The following is a 22,996-nucleotide window of genomic DNA, read 5'->3' as shown; positions in this document are numbered from 1 at the left end:
GTAAAGCACAAGGCAGGGGTGAAAAGAGGTGAAGAATGACAGAATGCTGAATACCTCTTTAATCTGGCTCCTCACTAGCAAAAAAAAAAAAAAACCAAAAAAACCCCCAAACCATTACTTTAGAAAGAATAGCCTGAGGAGAAAGGATGGCTCTGTATCAGCCCATGCACTTATCCAAGCTAAAACTTTAAACTTGGTCTGCTCGGAGCAGCCCATGATAATGAAGCTGACAGGTGCCTCATGCAATAATATTAACATTTGTCTCAAATATAAGCTTCTCACTAGCAAATACCTTCTGACACACTGCTGGCTCCCACAGTGAACTGGAGGATGCTGGGCAGGGAGCAGCTTGTACTTGTGTATCAGACTTCACTTGTGCAAGACTGTAGACACTTTGCAGATGGGTTGTACAATGGGTGGGGCTACACATAACACAGTTGTATCATTATAGGGTTATACATCTAGACTAACACATTGCTGATTAGGTCTCCACACTAGGAGATGGTGCTGCTGATTGAGCTGTTTGCTTGGAAGTGGTACTGTCCAGCAGACTTGCTTGCTGCTGCTTAGTCTGCCTAGATTTGCTGCCTGTGTTCAGTTCCAGACAGGATGGCTTATGATCAGTAATGCAGTGGCTGAAAAGCAAGTGGCAAGGCTGCCCAAGTGCTTAGTTGGCTTCTGCATGGCAGCCAGCATAGGTAAAATTTCAACTGCAGTTCCTGTGTGCTGCCATTCAGCTTCCAGAAGCCTGCGTCCATTGTTTAAAGAAAGGCTGCTGGTATTCCAGCGTGAGAGGTCTCATCAGAGAGCTGCTGCCTACCATGCTGGGAAAGGCAAAGTTGTGTAACACTGCAGCACAGTGCTAGGATTTACACTTACAATGCTATAAATATGTCTTTCCCCTTGCTGCTTATGAAAGAGGTGACTGCATCAAGACCTGCCCTGTGTTTTTAGCAGAACATGTGATGGGCTGTCCCTTGAGGAGAGCTTTCCTCTTGCATCCAGCATGGCTTGTATAGGAGGCGAATCAAGGCAATTAGTCATTCACTGACTCATGAATGGTACTTGTTTGAAGAATTGGCTAAAAATACTAAAAACAGGCTGAAGGAAAATGTGTTCTCCTATTGAGCTAGCTTGGACATCACTCAGCAGATGAAAATGGTATGGCTTGCTTCACAGAGCAATAAAACAGTCTTCTGTGTTTTGGTGTGGGAAGGAGTGGGTGAGTTCACAGACACTCTGTCCAGCCTTATTGAAAGCTGGGATATGTTTTGGCGATGATTAGTCACAGAATCTTAAGGGTTTGGAAGGGTCCTTAAAGATCATCTGTCCCAACCCTTCTGCTCTGGGCAGGGACACCTCCCACTAGACCAGGTTGCTCAAAACGTGATCGAGCCTGGCCTTGAGCATTGGCAGGGTTGAGGCATCCACAGCTTCTCGGGGAAATCTGTGCCAGTGTCTCACCCTCACAGTAAAGAATCTGCTCCTAATATCTAACCTAAAATCTAACCTAAATTTCCCTAATCTGTGTCCATTACTACTTGTCTTATCTACAGTTCCTAATGACATGTCCCTCTCCAGCTTCCCTGCAGGCCCCTTCAGATACTAGAGGGTTCCTGTGAGGTTTCCTTACCACACAACTTTCTCTTCTCCAGGCTGATCAGCCCCAGCTTTCTCAGCCTGTCTTCATAGGGGTGGTGCTCCAATCCTATCACTTTGTGGTGTCTTCTGGACTTGCTCCAACACTTCCAATGTCCTTCTCTATGCTGGGGGCACCAGAACTGTAACCAGTATTCCACATGGGATGTCACAAGAGCTAGAGGGGAGAATGACCTCCCTTGACCTACTTACCACACTCCTTTGGATACATCCCAGGGTACATTTGTCTTTCTGGGCTGCAAGCGCTCACTGCTGGTTCAAGTCAAGTTACTCATCAACCATCACCCCAAGACCTTCTCAGTAGGGTTGCTCTCAATCACCCAATTCTCTGTGGGTGTTCCTGATATTGCCACAATCCAGATGAAGGACCTCACGCTTTGCTCTGTTGAACTTCATGAGGTTTGCACAATCCTACCTCCCCAGCCTGTCCAGGTCTCTCTTGATGGCATCCCTTCCCTCCAGAGTGTGGCTGTACCACACAGCTCAGTGTCATCAGTGAACTTACTGGGGTGCTGTTAATCCCATTGTCAGTCAATCCCACTAAGTTACTAGGGTAAGTCTGAAGTATATCATGCTCTCTCACAGTAAACCATTTCAAAGATGTGCCTGTGTCAATCTGCTTCAAGAAAGTATAAATTACTTACCCAGTAAAGTGAAATTCCAAAACATGAGATTGAACAGGATGTTGAAGATGTCATAGGCTAATTCAGTTATTTATAAAAGAGACGGTCTTTTGGACCCTGAAGCCTGGCAAGTGGAGAGAGGTGCCCAAAATGACAACACTCTGCATGCATAATTGGAGGACTTCCACACATGATGCCAGATGCCAGTAATGTACCATGGTACTTTGAATAAGCATTCTCAAATATTCTCGCCACTGCTCCAACAAAACTATTGTTTTTACAAATGGAAAGAGATGGAAAATTGCATTTTCTGGGGTGGACAGAAACTATTTCTAGAACAGCTGCACTCATGTTAGAGCTTTACTAGTTTAGGTACCAGCATCGTCAGTTATATGTGCTGTAGGGCTATGTCATGTGCCAGCTTCTGCTCTGAAGCAAAGACCTAAGAGAAGACTCATAATTTGGTGTAAACTTTAGATGTGGTATCCCCAAGTATCTCTTACTCCTTCAGCAAATATCAGGCTGCATAGAGAAACTTAAGTTTCACACATACGGAGTTATTCTTCCTGTTTTGTCCAAATGCGGAAGTCGGTGTGTTTGTACATATATAAATAAGAACTGAGTTATCTGTTTCTGCCTGGAAAACAGTCACACAGAGCAGCCTGTCTGCACAACACACACATGCAGTGACTCTGATCTCAAGCAAGTGTACCTTAAGGTTTCTGATCCTAGAGCACTATCTCTACACAAGGCCTTCAGCCGTGGCAGAAGTCTCCTAACATCTGACATGCCACAATCTCTAATATATTCCATCTTAATCTTAATCTTTTTTTCTGCTAAAATCAGGCCTAGTCCTGGAGAGAAGGTTAAATTGAGGATGGAATCTAGTAATATTTCAGCATGGGAATTCCTGGGGAAACACATAAAACCTCAATATGATGTCATCTTTCTCCCATGAGAATCCAAAATTGCTTTAGTGCTTGGCTCCTGTGTCAAAGCTCAGTAAAACTGTTGGACCAGGAGCTTGCCCTGTGAAAGAGGATCAAGTAGTTTTGTTTGGTGTTGCATCTTAAATAGCTGCTGGTAATGACCTTTTCAGTGATGAGATGGCAGACAAGAGCAGAAGTTGCATAAAAATGGGAAAGTTGTAGAATAAATACTTTGTTTCAGGATACCACTGTTTCCAGCTCAATATCTCTTGCTAATGCTGCATCTCCTGCAGTTGTTGAAATGTGATAGCATTTTCTGTAGTGTCATGAAAAGTCAAACTGACAATCAAAGAAGTGAAAATGGGCCTGGCAGTTGTAGGCTGAGTGTAGGTGGGTGCTCCTGTAATCTGCCCCTTTATCTGCTTTAGTCTGGGTTGGATGATTTGCCGACAATCTCAGCTTTATGAACACAGCTACATGGACAGATAAATATTTAATGACATCTTACTGTTAAAAGAAGTTCTGGTAAAAGGAAATCTAGTTTGTACCAGAGAGAGTCTTCCATTGAAAACAATGCATTTAGTAGTGCCCCAGATAACTAAATTAGGAAATGTATACAAGATATGATTTAGTGTGAAACAAGAATGGGCTGGTGCCTGTCAAACCAGTCTCTGATTGTGTAAGCTAGCCTTACTTCTTGACTCATCATTGCCCTGCTGTCTTGTGGCTCTGTTTTCTTTTTTTGTTCAGATGCTTCATATCCTTCTCATGAGATCTAATTAATTCTTCGCATTCAGATCTTTGTGAGTTAAATTCATAACGAAACAGTGGAGGTAATGCAGGGTATAAGTGATTTGCCATTGCTGTTCATATGGCCATTGCAGCACCAAGGGAGTTTTCAAGACTCACAAGACTTGAAGTCAAGATGACCTGATCACTCATCTTGAGTCAGAGATGTGCTCCTGTTCTTTGAAAGCACAACGGATGTCAATAAACACTGATACAGTGCTGCTGGGAGATGAAGCAATAACTGGGTTTAAAATACCAGGCTAGCACCCAGCTGTGCCATAAGAAATTACTTAGAACATAAGTCATAGCTGCAATAGCAGTGTTAGTCCTACATTCATTTTTACCTCACCAAATAGTTGACAATGCAGTGGGGCTGGCTATAATGCTGTTTCACATGTTCTGAGCTGCATGACACTGTTTTGGTTTGAAAACAAACCAGTGAGAGATCACAAGTCAAGATTGAAATTGAAAATAAGTGAAATAATACAAGGAAAAGCACTGACAAAGTCAGATACAACCTAACACCCTGTTAGGGTGGTAGTAGCAGTCCAACTGAAGTAGTCCAGTTGAAGCGGTGATCCTGTGAAGGTCTAGTCTCCAGCTGAAGATCTAGTAGTAGCTCTCGTCCTCTGGGAACCCAGTAGACAGGGCTAGCTCAGGCAGTTCCAAGGCTAGGTTATATCCAGGTGGGAACACCTGGCTCCTCCCTCCTCGGCAGAGCATCTCACAATGGGATGAGATAAGTCCATGAGTCACACGGTGGGTCCCTGATGGCCCATTGCCTGTCATGCGGGGGTGGGTCATTAGCAAGTGATAATAGCTAACGGATGGCCCATTGCCTGTCATCCGGAGTGGGTGATAGCAGCTAATGGCCCACAGCTGGTGGTAATAGAATACTTAACTACATCAATATTGCAACCTAGAACAGACACCAAAATGCTTTCAACCTCACTGCTGTGAGAAACAGGCTGCTGAACTCTACTGAACATGCACATAGTGTTTAATACTGCATGCACTAATCCAGGCTTAATGTGAAAGAGGAGGTTCCATTAAATGAATTGTATAAATGCATGATGCACCAAATTGTATAAATGCATGATGCACCAAAAGCAGGAGAGGGCATTTTGTGGAATTAGATATGAACTTAACCCAGTAGTGGCCTGTAGTTCCTGTTCTCACCTTTCTTCATGTTCAATGTGTGGAGCAGTCAGCAGGAGCACAGTGGGGAGCCTGGTTGTGCCCCTTAAGAAGGAAAGCGAGTAGCCCTTGTTCTGTCTGCAAGTCTACCAGGGCAGGTGGTGATCTATAAAATACCTTGGTGGTACCTGAACAGAGTCATTAGGAACTTATCTGTGGGCTGGCTGTAGCAGACAATTACAAATAACAGCAAAATAATTTAAAAACTCAAAGTACTTCCTTTGTGTCTGATCTTAAATACAATTTGCTAAATGTCCTTGGCCTCACTGATGCAGAGTTTTAATGGGGTTGGCATTAAGCTTGTGATATTTTGAAATAAAAATAATCTCTAAATGGCACTTGCAGGAACACCAAGTAGCTGCAGTTTGTGCTGGCTGCCATAAAAGCTGCTGGTGCTCCCCATTATCTTCAAATCAGATCAGTTGTGATCCTGGTGGCTTTCCAGGAAATGTGTGCACTTCCCTCATGGCCTGTCTGTGCTGGGCAGGTGGGATGAATTCAACATTCCTTCCCTTGCAGCCTAAAAATCAGGGATCTTGACTTTGTCAGCTTGAGACGGGTGTAAAAAAAATTTTAAAAATCAGTGTCAGACTCCTGAAGTGTCATTTACAGATAGGCTGGAACAAGAACTGAGGCTAGGAGGGAGTCCTGCCTGTGTTAGTCCCACTGGCCATGCTATTGCTGATCCAGGCCAGGATGCTCTTGGCCACCTGGCACATGCAGGCTCATGTTCAGCTGCTGTCAACTAGCTCCCCTAGGTCCTTTCCAACCAGGCAGCTTTCCAGCCTCTCTGCCCCAAGCCTGGGGTGCTGCATGGAGTAGTTGTGACCCAAGTTTAAGTGTTGAGTCAAATGTGTGGCAAGATCTCAAGAAACAAAGTCACTGTAATAGTTACTGATAGTGACTGAATCAGTGAATAATTCAGTGGTTGGCAGAAATACTAGGTTTGTAATTTCAGTCACATAACATAAGATCGAGTGAGATTGTGCATTTTTCTGGCATACGTAGCAGAACCTTTGGCTTTGTCTTGTCCAAATTAAAATTAACAAACCTGAAGTGCAGTCACTGTTGACGATGTGGGAAGCAGTAAAATTGGAAACAAAATTACTATGCTGGTAGCAATATTCTTCTAATACGTGCTGTGGTGTAATCTGGAAGTTTAAGTTCTTGTGGCAGTAGCTGTAAATGCCTGTAAAGGTCTGTATCTTCTGCCAGGCTGGACTATTTAGAAGAGTTTATTATTTTTCTAGGGGCTCTAAGCATGACTAGTTATGAAGTGGGGAAGGGAGGGATGGGTTGATGACTGCTCTCCACCTTCCTGGGTATTGAGTATGTTCAGTGATGTCAAGGAGCCATGGCATGCAGTTGACTAAAATCAGCACCAAGATAGGATTATTTCTGTTCTGTTTAAACTTCGTTTGGGGAATCAAGCACATGGTGAATGCAGTAACTGTTGGAAACTTGCAGGGGAAAGACTGTGTTGCATCTTTAGTCCTCCTAGATTAGTTCGTGTGGCTGTAGCAGCTAACAAAAAACTTCCCAAAAACTCTGCCACTCTGTAGTACCTAGAATTTTGGCTGAGTTTAACAGACTTCTTTGCCTTATATCAGTGAAATTGTAGGGGAAAACCATTCTGTGAGCTCCGTTTAAAATTAGGTTAATTGCCTAATTTGGTCTTTTTTTTTTTTTTTTTTTTAACATGTTTAGAAGCAGGCTTTCAATGGGGAAAAAAAATTACCTGTAATTGTGGCTGTTGCTGCATCTTTGCAAGCAGTCTTGCAGCTTGTCTTGGAAATTCTTGGCTTGCTTAACCCACACAGAAACTCAAATAACATTCAGTGAGAGCAGAGTGGGCTTACGTAACTTTCCATGGTTTCTCTTGCAGAAGAGATGAGGTAATTTTCTCAGACCTGTTTGTAATGGCCTGGAAAAGTGTTTGGTTTCACTTTCAAGTTCTGGATGATCTCACCATGGGGAGCTGGCAGTGGTGCTCTTTTGGTTTGGGAAAAAATCCCTGCCTGTAATGTAAGGTTTTCTGTTTTGGGGGCTTTTGACTCTGAAATCAGGTCTATAGAGAAGCCTCACTTGCTTTATGCTCCAGTACAGCATCTCAGCATGCTAAAGAGCTACTAGTTAGAAATAGCTGATCAACATGTAATGTGACTTCTTTCTCTAAATATGTGGTGGATTACAGGGAAGTTTGCTGCTTAGCTGCCTGTGTGTGGGAAGGAAAGATTTCTCTTATTTCTCCAGTTGCATTTTCTGTTCCTAGAGCTCAAGAGAATCCTTCATGTGACACACCACCACATTCTGTAGCAATAGTTATTGCAGGCAGGTAGTCCTTTTCTACTAAAGAGTTGTGTTTGTCAAAGAGGATTGAGAAGTTTGGAACAGTCTTGCAGGATCTATGGGTTCTGCATGAGTCTGCATCACATACAGGGGTCATAACTGGTGTGTCATGCTCAGCTCTTGGAGGGGTCTTCTTGATAAGACCCCAGGGTTAGACAGTTTGAAAGCAGAGGGGGTTTACTGAGAGGAATGAGACCTACACAACTTGAGCATCTATGTGGGTTATAAGCATGGCAGTGCTAGCACTCTGCTGGAGCAATACTTTTTGTTTTGGTCACCTAGAAACCATGCAGGTGTAAAAGACAGATTTTGCTAAGAAATCTTGTAGGCATCTCTGCCTTGAGTTTTGTTGTCTCTTGTATTTTTACTCTCAGTCCTTGTGCTGTTTAATGTATTAGATCTCACAAAACTGCATGTAAGCACAGGAATGTGCTTTCTTGGGAAAATCCCAGTGTCTGGAGGAGTCTACAGCAATGATGATGCAAGCACTCAAGTTGGAGTGAACATGCTCTGTCCTGGGTAGATCTCTGCTCTGCTCCCAGTTCATGGGGGCATGTTGTAGGCCAGGCATGTCCTTGCTGCAGCAGTGTGTGGTGAGACGAGAACTCTCTTCTGCGGTGCTGTGGTGACAAGAGCCATTCACTCACTGCTCTTGGAGCTATGCCATTTGTGCAACTGACCTTAAACTATCAGATTCTTTAAGCAAATCATAAATCTCTTGGCTGTGAGTGTGCTGTGACAAATGACTGCGGGGTGAGGACTCAGTGCTGCTGTAACATACTCACATAGAGTCATGAGTAGGCATGTGCTGACCATAAGGCCATGTGAGCTGATGAAATTCTTTTGTGGAGGTGAAAATAAAACCTTCTTTTCTTGACTGCCTAGCACTCTGATCCCATTAAATTGGGTTGCAAGGTAAAGGTGTATGCTGATAAGTAAAACTGTAGCCAGGTACTTAACAGCTCAGTGATCCATTTGTTTGGTTGTCTGCTGCTGTGGACGATGGAATAAAACTTCCCATAGCTTGTCTTGTTGAACAAGTGGCATGGCTAGGTACTTAAGCAGAAGAGGGTGGCCTGGAATTCTGCTCTTACCATTTGATTCTTGGTTTTGGGATCTCTTTTTGCATTCTCAATTGCTCATAAGTCTGGCCTTGGTTCAGGGACTAGGAGATGCTTCTCTGGAGTACCCCCAGGGGGCTGGCAGTGGGACTTTTTGGTGGGTTGAGCAGTTCCAAGGAAAGGATTTGTGTCCCACAGTGCAGCAAGCAGCATGTAAGTCCACCTTCCAGAGAGGAGTATTTTGGGCACTTAATCAGATTCAGACTGCTGTGAATGGCAGGACAGCACAGAGAAGTTAATATCCAGTGCTGGTATCTCTGCAGCCTTCCCACAACCGACTCCACTTAGAGCCGTGTGCCACAGGTGGTTGTTGACCACTGCAAGATGTTTGCTGTCATTGCCCATCAATATTCCTCAAGGTGCACTGATTTATTAAACAGACACAGATTATATTGCAACTTCAAAAATGCCTGTGGTGGCAAAACATGTAGTATTAGAAACACAGGGGGATGGAACAGCTTAACTTTCAAACAAAGGCAAAATAACTAGAGCAAGTTATATAACAATTTTTCTTCCTCATGGGAAGAGTAATTTTAAATATTTGTACAGGCACATTTAAACAGGTCTATTCAGCTCAGTAAGCATTTTTTTCGTCTGCTTTTGAACCAAAAAAGAGAGCAGTAGTATCTTGAGTTAAAACTTTTCCAGTATATTTTGCCCCGTTCAACAACAGCTGTTGAATAGTGCCTCTTGAAATAGGACGTGGTAAATGCCTTTTGGCTTGTTTTTCTGAGCATTACCAGCCCAGGTGCTTAGATTTTTCTTGTTCAGTTCTCTTGCTCATAAGAACTTGTATAGTTATACTGTGGGGCCACATGGGCATTAGTTTGTAAAATGAGCAATTCAGTAGCCCTAATGATTTTTTTTTTCCCAATCTTTTCACATTAGCTGTTGCGTGTTGGCCTTTTTTGTTCTGTTTCCTAACTAAAATACTTGCTTTTTTTCAGGCTCACATTAAATTTCCTATCGACTATCCATATTCACCACCTACCTTCAGATTCCTGACCAAAATGTGGCACCCCAACATTTATGAGGTAAGATGTTTTTTAAACACTTTCTCTGGCATGTGTGAGAGAGCTTCCTTCTTCCTTAAACTCAATGTATGTATGGGTCACATTCAGAGGGTAGTCAAGGCTGTGGACTGTCAATACTTGGATCAGAATACAACTACACAGCAGGTCCAGAAGGGGATTGAGTCTATATAGAGGTATTGTTTCAATAATTGTTTCAATACCACCCAGTTTCATAGGGCTGTATTTGAAGGCTGAAGGCCTGTTTTGGCTCAGAACTTGACTTTTAGTGGGGGCCAGCCAAATCCTAGCTGAACTTTTGGATATCCTGGAAGAATGTCAACCTGCTAAGGGGCACTAGTTCAATAGTTTGGGGAGCTAAAGGCCTTTCAAAATGTTCCTGTTAGTGCAGGTTTGTCGCCTTACCACAGGTTTTCTTATGAGAAGTTCTGCAGGCTTCCTTTGGACCCACTTTAAAACAGGAGTGTCAGTCAGTTCCATGCTGTGAACAAATGAAGGCTTCAGTTGATGGCTTGGGCATGGAAAACTCGTTTCTGATTAAGTTCTTGCTGCTAAATACCCAGCTTGGAATGGGCATGCTTCAAATATCATGGTGAAAACAGCACTGATGGCTTAGTAATAAATGGCTAGAAACCTTGCCAAACTTCAGTGCAGAACAGAATAGTAATCAGCTTTAATTATTGACTGATGAGGGAATTGCCCTAAGTCTAGGGACATCCTCAAATTGGTTATCTCAGAGTTTTCTGATACGGGGCTTGTACTTGGTGCAGGATCTTGCACATAGCCAAGGATGGTGTTTCTCTTTAAGACTCTATTTCAGTTACATGAAAGTTTGGTCTGTAAATAAAGGCAACAATCCTCAGATTATTGCAGATCCGTACTGTGGGTATTGATTCTGAATCCAGAAATCCTCATTCAGGAGGTGAGTGGGAAATAGTTACCAAAATGAAATATACAAAAATGAGCCTTGGAAACTGACCTCTCTCAGTCCTGGTGGGAAAGATGGAAAATTGATTATAAACAACTGAACGTAGGAGGAGAAACTAACCCAAAACTTGATGAGTGTATTTTGGGTTTCCTCTTCAAATACCAAAGCTCTCAGCTTTGTGTTCATAGCAGTATTTCTTGTAGCTGAGGAAATTTGAAGCAGCTTGCAGGCTGTTTTGGAAACAACATTTAAGCAATAAAGATGAGGCACTGGGATAACTCCAAATGAAACTGAGATTATCTCAGCAAATTACTTAAGGTTTGAGGGTTTTTCAGGAGGATGGCAGGGGGGCGGGGGGGGAACCCCTCTTAGTGCAAGGAAGATGAAAGAAAGTAGCAGTTTAGACAATCTGCTGGTAGGACCAGATGGGGAGTTTGGGGCTGACATTCCAGTTCTGAGCAATGAGACTTGAGTAATGTGTGTTTTTCCCATCTCCAGTTTGCTTTGGTCATCTAATTAAATTCTGGTAAAACTGCATTCACTTGCTCTTTATTTTTATGACGTAACAGTTCTCAGTCCTGACAGAAGTGTAGGCTGTTTCCCAATGGCAGATGGATACCCCATTCTCTGTGTTATATCTTTCAAAAATGTGTGTAGGGAAAGGCTTGGCTCATGGCTATCCTGATCCCTAGAACCTTGTGCTGATCCCATCAGGCACCATTATACCTTTACCCTTCCAGACTCTAATGCGATGCAGTTTCCAAATATGTAACACTGATTGTTGCAAGAGGAAAACTTCTCATATCCTTGCTTCCCTCTATATCTTCATATTGCCAAATACCTGCTTAAAAATGGTCAAAGCAAAAACTAATTATTAATAAAAGCAGAGTAGACTGAACATAATCTAACATTAGTAAAGTTAACTTCACCTTGGAATGATACTAAAAAAATTCCAAGGTTTCACAATCCTGTTGGAGTCCTAAAAAGGAAACTGCCTTCTTGTATCAAACTGTTCCAGGAACATAAGTATGTGCTTTGGAATTCAGCAGCTCCAGGTGCTGCATTGCTGTGCTCTTGACTAAAACCTGCTTCAAAGTGACAAGGGCCTGCTAGATTAGCATACCTGGCAGGGTTGGTGTACCACTGAAATCTGGATATGGATCACAGCCCTCCAGGTGAGCTGCTGCTATCTGTAGTCGTGATCATTGGCTTGGGCTCAAAGGCGCAGATGCTGTTGCTGTGAGCAGCCCTTCTCTGCACTCAGGCAGTGTTGGAAGGACCTGAGACCAGGTGTGTGGGGAGCTGCCAGCCTGGAGTCCTGAACAGAGCTGATCCCATCATCAGCCTGTGCCTTGGACCAGGATGACAAGGGATGGCATGAGTGCTGCCCCCCTAGCTGGGGCTGTGCCTCCTGAAGGTGTGGGGCTGCCTCTAAGAACTTGTGACTCACCCTACAGATGGCTGCAAGGGAGAGCAAAACCTGTGATGCCTGGAGAGGCCAATGTGTGCTGTCTGGCTTCAGGCCTCATCTGCACCTTCACCCCACCCTGCAGTAAGGCATTGGGACTGCATGAGTCCCTGGGGTCTGCCTCAGTGGAGGATATCAGCTATGGTGGATACTGCTCCAGCACTCCTACAAAGCACTTGTGTCAGAGTACAGTTGCTGGTGGAGAATTGGGTTGACAGCTTTCTTAAACAGGCATTATGGAGCTTTAAATCTATATTCAGGCCATAACACTGGTGAGTAGAACACATATTGAGGATTATGTGGCTGTATGGCTTCCATATGCTGCCAGAATATTCTTCCTCCTGCATGCTGGAAGGGATTTTCAGTGAAACCTTCAGAAAGCATCTCCTACTTTTGCACCTGGTATTTCGAACAGCTGTGTCCTAGGGCAGCAGCGTAAGCCTGCCCCACACCATCTGTTCAACATCCATGTCCTGGGAGAAGTAATGTTTTCAAAACTGAGCTAGTAGATGCTGATTAAACCCTTCAAATAAAAAAAATCCTACATCTAACTCAAGCTACCACTGGGAACACATCGTTCTTTTAACCCTACTTCGGCTCTCCTGTGATTAAAGCTTTTTGTCACTGTGACACTAGTACTTGCGATCTGTTGACCAATTTAGCTTTGTGTTACATTATTACTATTTTTGCTCGCTTTGCTACATTCCTTAAACATCTTGACTTTAGATGAAGATCAAAACTGGATCTTTTTGCCAGTTTGCAGGCTAACCCTTGTGTATAAACAAAGTAGATCTGGGAAGAACTTAGAACCATTTCCAGTCCTTGTTGGTTTTCACTGGCACTTGGGTGTTCATATCAACAAGGTTAAACTGCTCAGAGTGGTGGATTTGAGTCCTCAGACCTCAGTCTCCAGCCAAGCTGTTCTGAGTGCTTTTTTTCTGTCTTGCAGAATGGAGATGTATGTATTTCAATTCTTCACCCACCTGTAGATGACCCACAAAGTGGAGAGCTGCCATCAGAGAGGTGGAACCCCACCCAAAATGTCAGGTAACTGTGAATATGTTGTGCAGTGGTGACCTCAAAGGCCTGGCATCTCTGCAAGTCTTAATGCCTATATTGGGAGGGAATTTAGGGGTTTGTGGGGTGTAGGGCTTGAATCAAGTGGGAACTGGATTTATCAATCTGCCTGAATATACTGGGGTACTGTGTCCTCATACTGGGCTGACAGTGCAGATCCTTCTGTCCTGTTCACAGGATCTCCTACTCTTAAGGCAAATTATCTCAAATGTTCAAGCCTTTCCCAGCTGCTGTTATCTTCTTCAGGGTACCACTAGTGGAAAAGTATGTGTAATGGGTGCCAGATGCAGTCATGGTTTGACCCTGGCTAAATGCCAGGCACCTATGGCATCTGCTCTCTCCCAACTCCCCTGCTGCAGCTGTGCAGGAAAAGAGGAGAAAAAGACTGTTAAACACAGGACTTATGAGTTGAGATAGGGACCGGTGAGAGGACACACTGAGAAAAAGGGCAAAACAGGCTAGAAACTTACAGTTGCAAAGTGATTTATTAACCTAACAGAGCAAGAGGATAAATGAGAAGTAAAAATAAGCTCCTAAGACACAATTTCTTTATTTACTCCCCTCCCTTTTAAGACACTGTTTCTCCACTCACCCCCTCCCTCCTTCCAACCCTTCCCTCCTCCTCTAGCTAAAATGAAGTGTGTGCTCAGATTGTTTTGATTTCTTCTTAAATATGTTATCACAGAGGCATCACTAACATCTCTAATTGGCCCAGGCTTGGCCAGCAGCATGTCCATCATCTTCAGAGCCATCAGAGATTGGCTCTGCTGGATTTGGTGAAAACTTCCAGAGCATTCACACAGGACACATAGGAGCTATCTTTGTACCCCACTCCACCCACTAACAAAAACTAGGCTAAGCAAAACTAACTCATTAACACAGGGGTGCATTTTCTCCCAACCCGTCAGACACTTCTTCAGGCCTACCACAACAACTTTTGAAGGGTTTAAATTTCTCTTAGATGCTAAAGATGCCTTGCTGATATTCTGGGCTAAGCAAAACCAACACAGGTGCCCACCAAGCTGGTCTCTTACTCCCCTTCCCAGTGGGACAGTGGAGAGAAAAATAACATGGAAAGCATAGCCATAAGACAAATATTGTAAAATAACAAATGCCCCCCTTTCCTCCTCTCTACTTTAGCTTTTGTATCTGAGCTGATGTAATGCAGTATGGAATATGCCTTTGGTTAATTGTGGTCAGCTGGCCAGTTGTATCCCATTCTAGGATCTTGCCCCTTCCCAGCCCCTTAAGGGGGGGAGTGGGAATGTTAGAGAGACAGCACTGATGTGTGCCAGCGCTGCTCAGCAGTAGCCAAAACACTTGTGTGTTACCAACACCTTTCTGACTATGAATGCGAAGTACTGAGGCCTGCTAAGGGAAAATGAACTCTAGCTCAGCCAGACTCAATATAATCTCCACTCCTTATTTCATGCCATTTGTGTCATACTTAGATCTGACAATTTATCTGTCTTCCAACTTCTGCATTGTATTTATTTCTCATTACTGGAGTCCTTTCTTACCCACACTTAAACTACGTCCTTGAACCATCTCTATACCATACATTTTCATTAACTACTGTTGTATGTCCTTTCACAGATAGATATTATTTTCCCATTAAATTGGCTCCCTCCACCCCTCCAGATCCATGCCCTGGGCTCCATTCCATCAGGATGGGTGGTCAGGACAGGAGAAGCAGCACACTTGGTCATTGGTCTCCAACAACAGCCTGTCTCAGTCATCATTACATTGTCCTTGCAAAATTTGTTCTTTGTCTGTTCATGTCATTCCTGCTGCTTTACTTGCTGCAACATACAACTTACACTATGGATTGGTTTTCCCCCAGTGTTAAATCTCTTTGAGGCACACACTGGGTCTGCCTATCCTTCCACATTACCCACCAAGTACACCCTGGTCCGTGGGCAAAGACAACCCCACAGATGGGTTTGCTTTTTCCCATGGGAGGAGAAATCCACACTGACTTCCCCAGCCACTTCCCTGTGTGTAATGCAGGGACCTTGTCTCCTTCCACAGTGTCTAAGGGCTTAGTTTGGGCAGGACATGGGGTGGTAAGCAGATCCCCTAGCACTGACCAGCCAACTGGCTTTTGCGAAATTCGCATCCCAGTGCTTCCATGCCCCATTACCTAACACTCCCAACAGTCTTCAAGATCTCTCGGTCTTTCCAGAGCCTTGTGGGTAATAAGGGAGGTTTCTTTGCCCAAGAGTTTGTGAGGTTATTTTGAAAATGATTCCCATTGTCTGACTCAATTCTCTCTGGGATACCATGTCACCACAAAATGTGTCTCTCAAGGCCTGAGATGGTGTTCTGAGTAGTGGCATGGTTTACTGGGCGTGTTTCCAGCCAGCCACTTCTTGCTTCTACCATGATGAGTATGTAGCTTTTGCCTTGGTGTGTTTGTGGCAGTGGTCCAGTGTGGTCAGTTTGCCAGGCCTCACCATACTGCAAACCCAGCCACTGCCCTCTGTTCCAGGGAGACTTTACTTGTGTGGCTTGCTTGATGGCAACACAGGTTTCACAGTGGTGGATAACCTGTATGATGGCCTCCATGGTTGATCCACCCCTCAATCACAAGCCTATGTGTAGATTGTGTCCCTTCCTAGATGTCCTAAAGATTCCTGGGGCTAGAAGTAGCTCACCCTTTTGCTCCCAGCCTAAGTCTACCTGAGCTATTCCTATCTTAGCAGCATTATCTACCTGTTTGCTGTTCTAATGTTCCTCAGTGGCAGATAAGGACCAGGAGAGATCATTCACCAAACACCACCATGGACAAAACAGGCTAGAATTAGAGAGATTAATTAAATTTATTACTAACAAAGTCAGAGCAGGATAATAAGAAGTAAAACAAGACCTTAAAAATATCCTTCCCTCACCCCTCCTTCCTTCCTAGTTCAACCACCTACCCCAGCAGCATATGGAGACAGGGAATGGGGGTCATGGTCAATTCATCACACACACCTTCTCCCACTGCTCAGAGAGTGGATTCATTCCCCCACTGCACTGTGGTGTCCTTCCCATGAGAGGCAGTTCTCCATGAACTACTCCAACATGAGTCCACCCCACAGGCAGCAGTCCTCCCCAGAGGAGGTGGCTGGTGTGGATTAATCTTCCATGGGCTGCAGTCCTTCAAGGACAGGCTGCTCCAGCATGGACTCCTCTCTCCACAGGCATCCCACAGGATCACAGCCTCCTTTGGGCATCCCCCTGCTCCAGCTGGGCTCCTGCAGGGGCTGCAGGTGGATCTCTGCTCCCCCATGCCCTCACTGGGCTGCAGGGGCACAGCTGCCTCACCATGGGCTGCACCAGGGGCTGCAGGGGAATCTCAGCTCCAGTACGTGGAGCAGCTCCTGCCCTTCCTTCTGCACTGACTTGAATGTCTGCAGGCTGCTCTCTCACATATTCTCCCTCCACTCTTCTCTGGACATAATTAAAACTTTTTTCTCTTAAATATGCTAGCACAGAGACATTACCACCTTTTCTAATTGGCCCAGCCTTGACCAGTGGCACATATGCCCTTGGAGCTGCCAAGAATTGGCTCTGCTGCACCTGGAGGAAGCTTCTGGCAGTTTCTCACAGAAGCCACCCTTGTAGCATCCCTGCTACCAAAGCTTGACCATGCAAACCCAATACAGTGTGGTTTTGAGCATTCCAACCCGTAGAAGCAACTTTGCAGAGTCCTGCCTTTTGTTTGCCTTCCCTGGTTTGTCTGTCTCCTGTCCTGCTGACTGGTGTCATGAGCAGCTGGGTGATTTTCTTCCTGCAAAAAATACAAACTATCACTGAGTATCAGAGCCATTCAAGGCCTAATCTGTCCATGTTTTTTGAAACAGCAGCTGAATTTCATTCTCATTACAAAACACTGTCAGATAAAGAGCTGACTCGGTGACAAGCCTTAACTCACAGTTAGGAAACAGCTTTGGGCATTAATTACATATGTCACACATACATTTTGAGTATTCTATTATATTCAGCCCTGGAGACTGACATGGAACTTCTCATGGTGCTTGTTCTCTAATTTCTGCTCTCTGTAGCCACAGCTGCAGTTTTTATGGTTGTGCTCTTGAAACATCTAGGGCTTAAGGGTGACTTGACAAAGCATTCCTCAGCAAGTGAATGTATCAGTAAATGAAAATAAAAGTGGTCCTTCATTGTTAGCCTGCTACCAGCATCACCCACAGGGCTGAGTGCCAACAGAAGCACATCCTGCTGCTGTCCCATCTGGCTTGGGAAAGCTCCAGAGTGTCAGACAGAAGGCAGCAGGGCTGAAGGGGTAGAAGGGAACTGCTTCTTAGCTGCTAAATGCTATGAAGCCTGCCAAGTGTTGACTGTTTGCCCACAGCTGTGCAGAGTTGAAGTGTCTGAAGAGGAGAATTCATTCTTCAACTGTGAGAGATCGCCTGTGCTTCCACCTCCAAGGGTGTCAAACAGGCTCATTTGCTTTATTGAACATAATCAGTATGGACTTTCCCGTCACTGGGAGCTAGGTGAGACAGGCATAAGTAAATACAGCAAGCACCCAGCAATGTGAAGGAATGCAGCTCTGATCTGCTTGGCAGAGAATACTGCTTCCTGTGTCCCATGGAGCTGAGTGAGTGGGGGCAAGGCTCAGAGTTGAGGCTCTCTGATCATTTCAGTTGTCCTTCATGTCTCCCCTGTCCTTGAGCAGCACAGACCAGGACTCAGAACAGTATTCAGGATGTTGATACACCTGTATCTCATACAGATAGGTGATGTACTGTCTCCCTGTTGCTTTTTTTCTGAGGATTCCCATTTTTCATGGCTTTTTTTTTGCTGCCTGAGACTGGGGCAGATGCCACAAACAGCTTTATGCAGTAACATGACTGTCAGTGCAGCCTAGGCCAAAACTTTTAACTTTATACCAGAAAGCAAAAATGCACTAGGGTCAATCTATACCTACCTCTAGAGGTGGCTCTGCGAGACTACAATGAGGATAGCAGCTGGAATTAAAAAAAAAAAAATCCTTTTCCAACAAGGAATATAATAGGATGTGCTGGTTAGGAGCACCAGCCAATCTACATCGTGTCTCTTTAGGATGAAATATGTCTGTCTCTGAGCCTTCTTTGGTTCATGCATGAGAAAAAACAGTCTTTAACAGGTCTGTTTCCTTGAGCCTCTGCTGGCTGCTCTTCCATGCTAGAGCAACTTTGCCTGAGGCAGGGGCAGATCACCGACAATATTCCAGAGCCTCATCCTATATCCAGTCCATGCTGAGGTTTTCAGTCCTACATTTTTAGTGGTTTTAGTCCTGTCAGATCTTTGCCTTTCTGTTATTGTACCTTGTTCATCCCACTTTCCCACAGCAACCAGCTGGAGTAGACTGTCCAGCTCTTGAGGATATCAGCAGTGATGGAGCTGATCTAATGTACTGGTTGGGAATGAAGAGCTCAGAGAGCTTCACCTGTAGCACAGCCTTGGTGTATTTAAGTAGCTTTGCAGTGACTTTGGTGTCTGGACACTGTAGTGAAAATTGGCTTCTCCTCATTGTTGATGGAAGTGTGGTAGAGCAGATGCTAAATCCAGACATGAATTTCTGTCCTTGGCCTTCCCTAGATTTTTTTTTGCACTACATGAAAGCTGCTGCATGATTCTGGAGCTGACATGCTGGCTTTGCAGCCTGTTTGCAGAGAATCAAAGGCTCTTAAATGAATTCTTGAGATGAAGTAGAAAATTATCTCTTATGCCCATCATTCTGGTCCGATGAGACAGTTTTTTGCCAGAGCTGATGTTCTCTTTTCGTACAGAATTATATAATTTAGAAAATAAATTGTATAAGACTCTCTTGGTAGCTGTGCTGAACAGTATGTTCAGACACAAATACTTATTTTCGAAACCTTTCAAGATACTCAGTGTCCAAATGACCAAGCATTTCCTGGAATTGTACCCAGATATATGATCTGGTAGATGCACTCTGAACATGCCCCTAAATCAGTGCAAACATCACTGCAGCTCCCAGTCTCTAATCAAGGTCTTCAAAGTGGGTGTGAGGTAATTCTGTGTTTCAAGAACTATTCCCTGTCTCTGTCACTTCCACTTGAAAGGGAAGTTGTTGCTGGCAGGACCACTGGGACAGGTGATGCTGTTGTGGTGGCAGCTACAGCCAGGGGCTGTCGTGCTGGCTGGGGCACTGCATCTCTCATGTGCAAAGGATTCTAGGAACTGCAGGGGAAAGCTCTGGGCAAGAGGATGGTGTTTGCAGCTGGTAAATGCCAGCAGAGCAGGGCACCTGGCTAGAAATCCTGGAAGGCTGTCTGTCTGCCTGCCTGCCAGGGGTTATGTGAGTGGCTCATGCTGGCTCTGCTGAGCACCAGCAGCTGAATCCTGCTGGGCCCTGGCGCCTTGCCTGGGTGTTGCAAAGCATCTGCGCTGTCTTTCCTTGGGAAGGGAAGGGAGGGGGAGGAGGAGGGAGGGGAGGGGAGGGGAGGGGAGGGGAGGGGAGGGGAGCGAAAGAGACCTCCCACCACCCAGCAGGGCAGGGAAAAAGCAGTGCAGCCTTTTCTGATGGCCTTGGGTCATAGTGGTCCTTCTCCCTGTGCAGCGCAGGCAAACAGCCTGGCTTTCTGCTGGAGGCTGCAACCCAGGAGCAGCTCACAGAGCAGGTTTTCAGCCCCACACCATCTGTGGGTGGTGCAGAAAAGCTGAATTCTGGTCTGATTGTAGCTTTGCCTGCCGCCCTGCCCCAAGCACATGCATAGACACAATGATCTGTAGTCCCATGATGTTTGTGTTTTATCACCATTACTATACCAGTGTCCAGGGTCTGAGGTTCATAAATATCTGCTCTCACTTATAACACTGTCCTCAGCTTAAGGTTTCACATCAAACAAGTTTATGATGCAGGACCTAAAGAAACTGTGGGGATCCAGAATCCATGATCACATTAGCTCTGACTCTGCTGTTGTGATTACCTCTTTCAGGACTATCTTACTGAGTGTAATCTCTTTGCTTAATGAGCCCAACACATTCTCCCCAGCCAATGTGGATGCGTCAGTCATGTTCAGGAAATGGAGGGACAGTAAAGGAAAAGACAAGGAGTATGCCGAAATCATAAGGTAAGCTTTGCCATGTGTGATGCTGGGCTACCAGCCTGCTGCTTTGAATCCTATCAGGCAGGGTGCTTCCAGAATTTGCTGAAATCAGCTTCTTGCAGTAGAATTTAATTTGGAAATTAATTTCAGTGTCTTATTCAAAGTCCGTGCTTCTGGTCCCTCCAGAATTTTCAGCACACAGAAGCAATGTAAACTTCTGGGGCAGGAGAACTGGGCTGATGTATCTTTAAATTGTTCTTTTTTCAGACTAATCTGTCATGATGCTCTGCAAAACCTATTGGCTACTACTGAATCTCAGTCAAAGTCCCTGCTTGTCTTTGAGCCCTGCATTGCTTGGGATGTGATGCAAACTGACTGCATCCTACTAATTTCTGTGCTTAATGCATGCATGAATCATAATCTTGTCCCTCCAATTCAAAGGAGCATCAGCAGGATTTGTCAAGGGCTTGCAGAGCTGGGTTGGATTAGCTGGCAGGACTGCTCAGTGCTGCTCTTGGAGAAGTCCATGGTTCATCAGGAGCTGCAGGGGGGTGATGTGAGCATGGGCCAGGGCTGCTGTGGAGGGACAGCCCAGCCTGGAGTGGGACTGCTGGCATGAGGACACATCTGTGTTGTCTCTGCCAGCTGGGCAGCCAGGATGTGGCCCTGGGTGGGGCCAGCAGGGCTCTGTCTGTGCAGAGGGTTCTCCAGCTCCCTCAGCTCTAGGGGAGCTGGGTGTACTCCATACACAGGGAACGGCAGACTGACGAGCAGTGGGTGGATGAGGGGACAAGTTGCCATGTGTTTCTCCCTGCTGGGAGGCAGCAGCCAGGACTGTCCCGGGGTGATGGGAAACACTTGGCTTCTGCCAGCCCCGGGCTGCATCCTGGGGTGCTGCCCTGTGCTCCAGCTGCTCTGGCCCTCCAGTGGGAGCTGAGAGCTGCTTAGGGCTTGTGGGAGTTGCAGTTTTGAGCATGCTGGGGGCGAGTTGTCAGCAGTAGAGTCAATAACTCATCCTAGGAAACCCCTGACCATCCGATAGCGAATGGAATTTGCTCTGGCCTCTGGCAGGTCTCTAATGCAGAGCCCTGTGGAATAACTGATTTCATGTATTGCTGGGTGTGTGTGTGCTGCAAACACGTTTGGCATGCTCCCAAGCCCAGGGCTGCAGGAACCAAACCTGTTTCCTGTGGTGCTTCTGGCAAATGTCAGCTGCTCTGCCCCTGAGCTGCCAGGAGGGCTGGGCTGGGCAGGACCCGGAGGGGAGGGTGGGGAGTTGAGCCTCTGGCGCACAGCCCTGCTCACGTTCCTGCTGTGTCCTTCTCCCCACAGGAAACAGGTTTTGGCTACCAAAGCTGAGGCAGAGAAGGATGGTGTGAAGGTCCCCACTACACTGGCAGAGTACTGCATCAAAACTAAAGTGCCTTCCAATGACAACAGTTCAGATTTGCTTTACGACGACTTGTACGATGACGACATTGACGATGAAGATGAGGAGGAGGAGGATGCCGACTGTTACGATGATGATGATTCTGGCAACGAGGAGTCGTGACCTGCTCCCTCTATGCCCCTGTACTGCCCTGCCGACTCAGGCCAGAAGGGAGCAGCGGTAACCTAGCAGCAGTCCAGCAAAAAAGTGGGGGGGGGTGTCAAAAAAAAAAAAAAAGTCAAAAAAAAAAACCCAACACAAAACTTTGTCTCCTGCTGTCTCCTGTTGTATGGATCTGTTCGCTCCTTTTTTATGGACCTCTTAGAGACCCTCCACAGAATGTCTGAATTCTTGCATTCTTAACCCTTTCATCACTGTATTACAATTTCTTTTTAAAAAAGAAACTCCCCTTTTCACTTCTCTACGAAACGCTCACAGCAAAACAGGTTTGCTCGTGTTTAGATTCTTGAATTAAATACAGTCTTGCATTGAGATGTTTAATGTATTTAAAGCTGGAACAAACCCATTGGAAGCCGGGTTTTCAGGAGCTCAAGTGCTGCATTTACTGGGAAGAAAAAAAAAATCCCCACGAAGCAAATTGCCAAGGTTTAGCTGCTCCATTTACAATAATAGCGTGTGTACATTCGTTTAGCCTTGTGGTGGTGGCTTTTCCTTTATAAGGTGTGGGGCGGAGAGTGTAAAGCTACTGTGTGTTGAGCTTGATGGGATGTCACTGAAAGGTACAGTATTCCTTTTCAGCCTGCTAAGTTAGGAAATAGCTGACCCTTGGAGCCCCAGAGGGCACAATCAGCTTTGTCTCTGGAAAAGGCTTGTGATATGAACCCTAAAATAAACACTTAACGCTTCACGTCTGTAAAACTGAGCCCTGGGTTGCTATTTTTTTTTTTTTCCAGACTAGGGTAGGGTTGAAAAAGTTCAGATTAGCTGTTCTGCTGCCAGCTGCCCCTCTCTGGAGGGAGGAAAGCAGATGTGCATCCTGCTGCCCAGCAGGCCACCATTCATCCAAGGCTTATTTGTGGCAGTGGGAGAGACCAGCAGCCTCCTGTCCCGTGCTGGCCGGCAGCCTGTGCTTCCTGTGCTTCCTCCAGCCCTGTGCAGCTGGAGCTGCCTTCTGTTGCTTGTGTGGGTCACCTGTGGGTAGGTGCAGCTCTGCTGCAGCCCCGCGGGCTGTGCAGGGCAGAGTTCGGAGCTCGCTGTGGTGTCCGCGGGGTGTCCGGGCTGTCCCTGTGCTGCGGGGCAGGGCGGGCAGTGCCGAGCTCTCCCCTGCACGGCACGCTGGGGCACAGGGGTGTGTGCAGCCCAGCAGCAGGT

The 22,996-nt window shown here is 45.6% G+C and overlaps 1 protein-coding gene across 1 annotated transcript in view; it reads left to right on the top strand.

The window, feature by feature from the left end:
• LOC146425179 (ubiquitin-conjugating enzyme E2 R2) overlaps positions 1-22,543 on the top strand; it is a 53,233-nt gene extending 30,690 nt beyond the window's left edge. Inside the window, exons 2-5 of the mRNA XM_085041775.1 lie at positions 9,615-9,701; positions 13,044-13,141; positions 20,125-20,259; positions 21,568-22,543. Of these exons, the coding sequence (XP_084897901.1) occupies positions 9,615-9,701; positions 13,044-13,141; positions 20,125-20,259; positions 21,568-21,787 (540 nt within the window). The 3' untranslated portion in view covers positions 21,788-22,543. The remainder of the gene's footprint in view (positions 1-9,614; positions 9,702-13,043; positions 13,142-20,124; positions 20,260-21,567) is intronic.
• The last annotated feature ends 453 nt before the right edge of the window (positions 22,544-22,996 follow it).

This window comes from Lichenostomus cassidix, chromosome Z (assembly GCF_008360975.1).
Source record: "Lichenostomus cassidix isolate B80296 chromosome Z, HeHo_3.0, whole genome shotgun sequence".
Classification (NCBI taxonomy): domain Eukaryota; kingdom Metazoa; phylum Chordata; class Aves; order Passeriformes; family Meliphagidae; genus Lichenostomus; species Lichenostomus cassidix.
This window is presented reverse-complemented; position numbering and strand designations above follow the sequence as displayed.